Below are 7,500 nucleotides of genomic sequence, written 5' to 3'. Positions count from 1 at the left end.
TCGGGGGCGCGGGGGAAGAGCTACCCCCTCTGCCCCTACTGCTATAGCAACCCCCCCTTCAGGGACATGAAGAAAGGTGGGTGGGGGGGGGAGGAGGGGGAGGGGGGGCTGAATGAAGCCCTGGTACATACCGCGGACAACCTCAACAGCGCGTGTGATCACCTGATGTTGTTTTTACCTTATAATAATAATAATAAAAATAATAATAATAATGATAATAATGATAATAATAACAATTATAATATTAACAATAATAATTATAATAACAATAATAATAATCGGGGAGATGGTTAGGGGTAGGGGAGGTTGTATGCATGTCCGGGGGGGGGGGGGGGTGGCAGGGTTAGGGGAGATGGTTAGGGGTAGGGGAGGTTGTATGCATGTCCAGGGGGGGAGGAGGGGGGTGGCAGGGTTAGGGGAGATGGTTAGGGGTAGGGGAGGTTGTATGCATGTCCGGGGGGGGGGGGGGGGGGGGGGTGGCAGGGTTAGGGGAGATGGTTAGGGGTAGGGGAGGTTGTATGCATGTCCAGGGGGGGAGGAGGGGGGTGGCAGGGTTAGGGGAGATGGTTAGGGGTAGGGGAGTTTGTATGCATGTCCGGGGGGGGGGGGGGGGTGGCAGGGTTAGGGGAGATGGTTAGGGGTAGGGGAGGTTGTATGCATGTCCAGGGGGGGAGGAGGGGGGTGGCAGGGTTAGGGGAGATGGTTAGGGGTAGGGGAGGTTGTATGCATGTCCAGGGGGGGAGGAGGGGGGTGGCAGCAGGGTTAGGGGAGATGGGTAGTAATAATAATACATTTTATTTATGGGCTCTCAAGGACACCTTACAAGACATAGTAAAAACCACATATCAAAACATTAAAATCAACAAAGCAAAATGAGATAAAAACAGCAAAATCAGATATAACAACAAACAAAATAGATCAAACCAAGTAAGCCATTGTGAAAAGGTGTGTTTTATGACTGGATTTGAACGTGGTGAGAGTGTCAATATTGCGAATGTTAGGTGGCAGAGAGTTCCAGAGGCGGGGAGCAGAACAGCTGATAATAATTAACATAATAATTATTAACATAATAATAATAGTATCATATAATTATAATAATAATAATAATACATTCGATTTATATAGCGCTTTTCCGAGGCTCAAAGACGCTGACAATATGGGCAAAACGGAAAACACAGAAACAACAAGCAACAGATAACATGAGCACATAGAACACAGAGGTAACGAACGGGGAAGGGGAGGTTGTATGCATGTCCATGGGGGGAGGGGGGTGGCAGGGTGAGGGGAGATGGTTAGGGGTAGGGGAGGTTGTATGCATGTCCAGGGGGGGGGGGCGGGGGTGGCAGGGATGGGGGAGATGGCTAGGGGTAGGGGAGGCTGTAGGCGTGGGAGAACAGGTAGGTTTTGAGGTGGGATTTAAAAGTGAGGAGTGAGGGTGAGTCTCTGAGTGGTTGAGGGAGAGAGTTCCAGAGGCGGGGTGCGGCTCGTGAAAAGGCACGGTGACCGAAGCCTTTGAGTTTTGAGGGTGGGACAGTGAGGGGAACAATGGATGAGGATCGGAGGGTACGGGTAGGGCGGTGGGGGAGAAGGAGGTCAGTCAGGTAAGGGGGGGCCAGGCTGTGGAGGGCTTTGTATGTGAGGATGAGGACTTTGAATTGTATACGTTCTTTGATGGGGAGCCAGTGGAGAGAGTGGAGGACAGGAGTGATGTGGTCACGGGAGCGGGTGTTTGAGAGGAGGCGTGCAGCAGAGTTTTGGACCATCTGGAGTCTATGGAGGGAGCGGGAGGTGATGCCGGTGAGTAGGGAGTTGCAGTAGTCGAGGCGGGAGGAGATGAAGGCGTGGATGAGGGATTCAGCAGCGGGGGGGGAGAGGCAGTGTCTGATTTTTGCAATGTTTCGGAGGTGGAAGTAGGATGTCTTGACAATGGAACTGACGTGGGGATCGAATGAGAGGGTGGGGTCCAGAATGAAGCCGAGGTTGCGAGCCAGGGGGGAGGGGGTGATGGTAGTATCGTCAATGGTGAGTGTGATGGGTCCGGTTTTATTGAGGGTGGATTTGGTGCCGATGAGGATGACTTCGGTCTTTTCACTGTTCAGTTTGAGGAAGTTGTGTGTGAGCCAGGTTTTTATTGCGGAGATGCAGGTTTCGATGTGAGTGAGGGGTGGGTTCTGGGTGGAGTTTGTGGTGATGTAAATCTGTGTGTCATCAGCGTAGCAGTGGAAGTCCAGGTTGAATTGGCGGATGATGTGACCGAGGGGGAGTGTGTAGCAGAGGAAGAGCAGGGGGCCGAGGACTGAGCCTTGTGGGACCCCCTGTGTGACAGAGGAGGAGGAGGAGGTGTGACCGGAGAGGGAGATGAACTGGTGTCTGTTGGTGAGGTAGGAGGTGAGCCAGTCCAGGGCGGTGCCCTCAACACCCAGTTGACGCAGCCTTTGAAGGAGGATGGAGTGGGACACTGTGTCGAAGGCTGCGCTCAGGTCTAGTAGAACTAGGATGTTGAGGGCACCTGAGTCTGCAGAGGTGAGGAGATCGTTGATTACTTTGACCAGGGCTGTTTCAGTGCTGTGATGTGGGCGGAATCCAGATTGAAGGGGTTCATACAGTTTGTTGGATTGGAGGTGGGAGTGAAGTTGGGCAGCGACAACGCGCTCAAGGGTTTTGGAAAGGAATGGTAGGTTGGAGATGGGGCGGTAGTTGGAGAGATTGGCTGGGTCAAGAGTGGGCTTTTTGAGAATGGGGGTGACAGCGGCAAGTTTGTAGGTTGAGGGAACGTGGCCTTGGGATAGTGACTGATTGAAGAGGGCAGTGAGGTGGGGGATGAGGGCAGGGAGGCAGGCCTTGGTCAGGGTTGTAGGGAGGGTGTCGAGGGAGCAGGTGGTTGTTTTGGAGGCGGTGATGATAGTAGTGATGAGGGAGGAGTCAATAGGGGAGAAAGTAGTGAGAGGAGTAGGGGGGGGGTAGTCAGGAGGGGGGAAGATGACAGCAGGGGGGGCGGGGGTGGTGGAGTTGGAGATGGAGGCAGTCAGTGAGCTATTGATGTGGGAGATCTTGCTGTTGAAGGCGTGGAGAAAGGAGTTGCAGAGGTCAGGGGAGGAAGTTGTGTTGTTGTCCGGGGGTTGGAGTAGTGTCTTGACAGTGGAGAAGAGGGTGCGGGGGTTTCGATTGGAGGTGTTGATGAGGGTGGAGTAGTAGGCAGATTTGGCAGCTTGGAGTGCGTCACGGTAGGAGGAGATATGTTGCTTGTAGACTTCGGCATGGACAGTGAGGTGGGTTCTATTGTGTAGTCGTTCAAGTTGGCGGCCGGTCTGTTTCATGGTGCGTAGTTCAGGGGTGTACCAGGGGGAGGAGGTGGTGAAGGAGACAGTGATGGTTTTCAAGGGGGCCAGTGAGTCAAGGGAGTCAGAGAGAATGGAGTTGAGTAAGGTGGCATAGTCTTCCGGGTTGGTGGGAGTGGAGTCAGTGGGGAGGGCAGAAGATATGGACTGGGATAGAGTGAGTGGGTTGACAGATTTTATGTTACGGAAGGAGATGGTGCGTTTGATGGGGTGGCGCGGTAGGGGCAGGGGGGCAGAGAAGAGGATGCAGTGGTGGTCAGAGAGTGGGAAAGGAAAAGGGTGGGGGTTGGATATGGGTAGGGAGGCAGAGCAGACAAGGTCGAGTGTGTGGCCTTTTACATGGGTGGGGAAGTTGATGTGCTGGGTGAGGTGGAAGCAATCAAGGAGAGAGAGGAAATCAGAGGTGAGGTTGGAGTTGGGTTGGTCGACATGGATATTAAAGTCACCCGTGAGTAAGAGACGGGTAGAAAGGGAAGAGGCAATGGTGAGGAGTTCAGAGAGATCAGACAGAAAAGAGGGGTGTGGCTTCGGTGGGCGGTAGAGTAGAAGTGCAGTTATGGAGTTGGGGAGTGAAAAGGCGAGGTATTCGAAGGATGACATGGGTGGGAGGTTGAGGTCCAGTACAGTGACAGTTAGGGTGAGTTTGTGGAGAGCAGCGAGACCACCCCCTCGCTTGGAGAGGCGGGGTTTAGCGATGTAGGTGTAATTAGGGGGGGTGGCCTGGTTGAGTGAGTAGTAGTCCGAGGGTTGTTGCCAGGTTTCAGTGAGGAGAAGTATGTCCAGGTTGTTGTCCAGTATCAGTTCAGATATGACAGGGGATTTGTTGGAGAGAGAGCGAGTATAGCCTACCTATAGTCGGTGTTTCTTCTATGACTACTACTATTTTAATACGCCTTTTAATTTGAAACAGATAGCTGAAGTGTTGATTTAAAGTTTAAGTTTTGGTCATATTTACAGATGTAGACATAGAAACTGTAGTGTGTGTTGCTGGTACGATGTCGATTAATATGACTGTCAACAGATCATTTAGATTTGATGATGATGATTATGATGACCCTTCCCTCCCTCCCCCCCCCCTCTCCCTTCCTCCCTCTCCTCTTTCCCTCCCCCTCTCTCTCTCTCTCTCTCTCTCTCTCTCGCTCTCTCTCTCTCTCTCCCTCTCTCTCTCTCTCTCTCTGTCTCTCTCTCTCTCTCTCGCCCTATTTCTCCTTCCCTTCCTTCCGTCTCCTCTGTCCCTCTTTCTCTCTCTCTCTCTCTCCTCTCCCTCCCCTCTCTCTTCTCTCCCCCCACCCCTCTCTCTTCTCTCCCTCCCCTCTCTCTTCTCTCCCCCCTCCCCTCTCTCTTCTCTCCCCCCTCCCCTCTCTACATCTCTCCCTCCCCTCTCTCTTCTCTCCCCCCACCCCTCTCTCTTCTCTCCCCCCACCCCTCTCTCTTCTCTCCATCCCCTCTCTACATCTCTCCCTCCCCTCTCTCTTCTCTCCCCCCACCCCTCTCTCTTCTCTCCCTCCCCTCTCTCTTCTCTCCCTCCCCCCCTCTCTCTTCTCTCCATCCCCTCTCTCTTCTCTCCCCCCTCCCCTCTCTCTTCTCTCCCTCTCCTCTCTCTTCTCTCCCTCCCCTCTCTCTTCTCTCCCCCCACCCCTCTCTCTTCTCTCCATCCCCTCTCTCTTCTCTCCCTCCTCCCTCCCACCCTCCCCTCCCCCCCAGGTATGGGTTGTAATGAGTGCAGCCACCCCTCCTGCCAGCACTCCCTGAGCTCCCTGGGCATCGGCCAGTGTGTGGAGTGTGAGGGGGGGGTCCTGGTGCTGGATCCCCTGTCAGGGCCCAAGTGGAGGATGGGCTGCAACCGCTGCAACGTGGTGGTGCACTTCTTTGAACACGCCCACCGTGTCCAGGTATCTGTCTGTCTGTCTGTCTGCCTGCCTGTCTGCCTGTCTGCCTGCCTGCCTGTCTGTCTGTCTGCCTGTCTGCCCATCTGTCTGTCTGCCCGTCTGCCTGTCTGCCTGACTGCCCGTCTGTCTGTCTGTCTGTCTGTCTGAGCACACCCACCGTGTCCAGGTACCTGTCTGCCTGTCTGTCTGCCTGCCTGTCTGTCTGTCTGCCTGTCTGCCTGCCTGTCTGCCTGTCTGCCTGTCTGTCTGTCTGTCTGTCTGCCTGCCTGTCTGCCTGCCTGTCTGTCTGTCTGTCTGTCTGTCTGAGCACACCCACCGTGTCCAGGTACCTGCCCGTCTGTCTGCCTGTCTGTCTGTCTGTCTGTCTGTCCGTCTTTCTGTCTGTCTGTCTATCTGCCTGTCCGTCTGTCCGTCTTTCTGTCTGTCTGTCGGTCTGTCTGTCCGTCCGTCTGTCTGTCCGTCTTTCTGTCTCTCTGTCTCTCTCTGTCTGTCTGTCTGTCTGTCTGTCTCTCTGTCTGTCTAGCTAGCTGGCTAACAACAAAGAACGTCACGTTAGCCAGACAGCTGCTCTGCATGTTTATCACATCACAACATGCTGATAGAACACCAACATGCTAAAAACACAACTAGATGATCACACACTTTTATTGATGGGGATACATGTTCAAAAATAAGTTTAATGGTGATAAAGAGGCATGGTTTAAGGCTGCTGTGTTATTACATCATCTGGGTCACATAACACTGAAACAATTATATTCATAATCTGAATTATTTCAGCAACATTTTAAATTGTTGGTTTAACCTGGTGCCTCTTCTGAGTTAATTTACCTGAGAAACTCACAACTAAAACAGCCCCTCTATTCTCCCTCACCTCCCCCTCCCTTCCCTTCCCTCTCTCCCTCCCTCCCTCCCCCTTCCTCTCTTCCTCCTCTCTGTTTTATCTCCTTCCTTTACCACTCTTCCTGCCCCCTGCCTCCCATCCCCTCACCTCCCTCCCCCCTCCCCACCTCCCTCTCTCCCTCCCTCCCTTCCCCTCCCTCCCTCATCCCTCCCTCCCTGTCCTCTCCCCTCTCCCCCTCCCTAACCCCCCCCCCCTTCCCAGGTGTCTCAGGACAGCTGTGATGCGTGCGAGGCGTCCCTGGTGGCGGTGGACTTCAACAAGACGCGCTCCCCCCTGCCGGAGGGGCAGACCCAGCACAGCGGCTGCGTGTTCTGTGACCCGGTGTTCCAGGACCTGGTGGAGCTCAAACACGCCGCCATGAGGCACCCCTCCATGAGAGGGGGCGGGGCCAGGCGGGGGGGGGGCGGGGGGCGGGGGCGGGGACGCAGGCCACCAAAGAAGCCCAAAGACAAAATGGCCGCCCTGGCTGCGTACTTTGTGTAGATGGGTTGGGGTGGAGGTGGAGGTGGGTCTAGGGGTTGGGGGGAATTGGGGGGAGTTGGAGGGGGGTGGGGGTGGGCTGGTTTGGGTCTGGGTGAAGTACAGTTCTGGTGTCCTATGAGTTGCATTATAATGCCGTCGACATGTACGTGTCAGTAAATGTTTTACAACAACATCAGACGTCTTTGTGTTTTTCTAAGAGATAGAAAAGAGCTTAAATGATATGCTGGTTTATATGATTTGAAGGTTTAGTAGATGAATGAGTTGACAGCAGTGTCGTCGAGGTCTGGATGCTGGGGGGGGGGGGCGGGGGGGGGCAGGATCACGTTCAGTCAACACCAAACATCAAACAACAACCAATCAAATCAACGTTTATTTGTCACAAACACAATACAGCCGTAGGCGGTGCAGTGAAATGCTAGCAACAAGCTAGCAACAAACTAGAACAAGCTAGCAACAAGCTAACAACAAGCTAGCAGCAAGCTAGCAACAAGCTAGCAGCAAGCTAGCAACAAGCTAACAACAAGCTAGCAACAAGCTAGCAACAAGCTAGCAACAGATCATCAAAGCAGGGCTCTCAAGTCTCACGCATTGGGCGTGAGACACACGCATTTCAACCCGTTCACACGCTCACACGCCACACCTTGTATTTCTCACGCAGAGAAATTACCTGGGGCGCCCACCAAGTTGCGCCGCTATTTTTAAAAAATAGAACAGGTAGAGAATCAAGTGAGTTCCCTCTGGTTCCCCTAGAGTTCAGAAGGCCACGCACCAGCTAATCAACTAAAAAAATATAGCTACCGAACAGCCAATCAGAAAATAATAGCATTGCTGTATCCGGGTAACATTTTGATATTCCCGCTACAACAAACAACGTTCTGATTCCAACGAC

At 53.4% G+C, this 7,500-nt stretch overlaps 1 protein-coding gene across 1 annotated transcript in view; it reads left to right on the top strand.

Annotated features, from left to right (window-relative positions):
* The window catches only part of top3b (DNA topoisomerase III beta), a gene marked incomplete at both ends in the record, with an annotated part of 21,266 nt that extends 14,655 nt beyond the window's left edge, over nt 1-6,611 (top strand). Inside the window, 3 exons of the mRNA XM_080531233.1 lie at nt 1-76; nt 5,043-5,230; nt 6,330-6,611. The exon at nt 1-76 is cut by the window's left edge and continues 126 nt beyond it. Of these exons, the coding sequence (XP_080387359.1) occupies nt 1-76; nt 5,043-5,230; nt 6,330-6,611 (546 nt within the window). The remainder of the gene's footprint in view (nt 77-5,042; nt 5,231-6,329) is intronic.
* Between the last annotated feature and the right edge of the window lie 889 nt (nt 6,612-7,500).

Source organism: Nansenia antarctica (genome assembly GCF_963989245.1).
Source record: "Nansenia antarctica genome assembly, chromosome: 5".
Lineage (NCBI taxonomy): Eukaryota > Metazoa > Chordata > Actinopteri > Argentiniformes > Microstomatidae > Nansenia > Nansenia antarctica.
The sequence above is the reverse complement of the archived record's forward strand: the minus strand, read 5'-3'. Positions and strand labels throughout refer to the sequence as shown.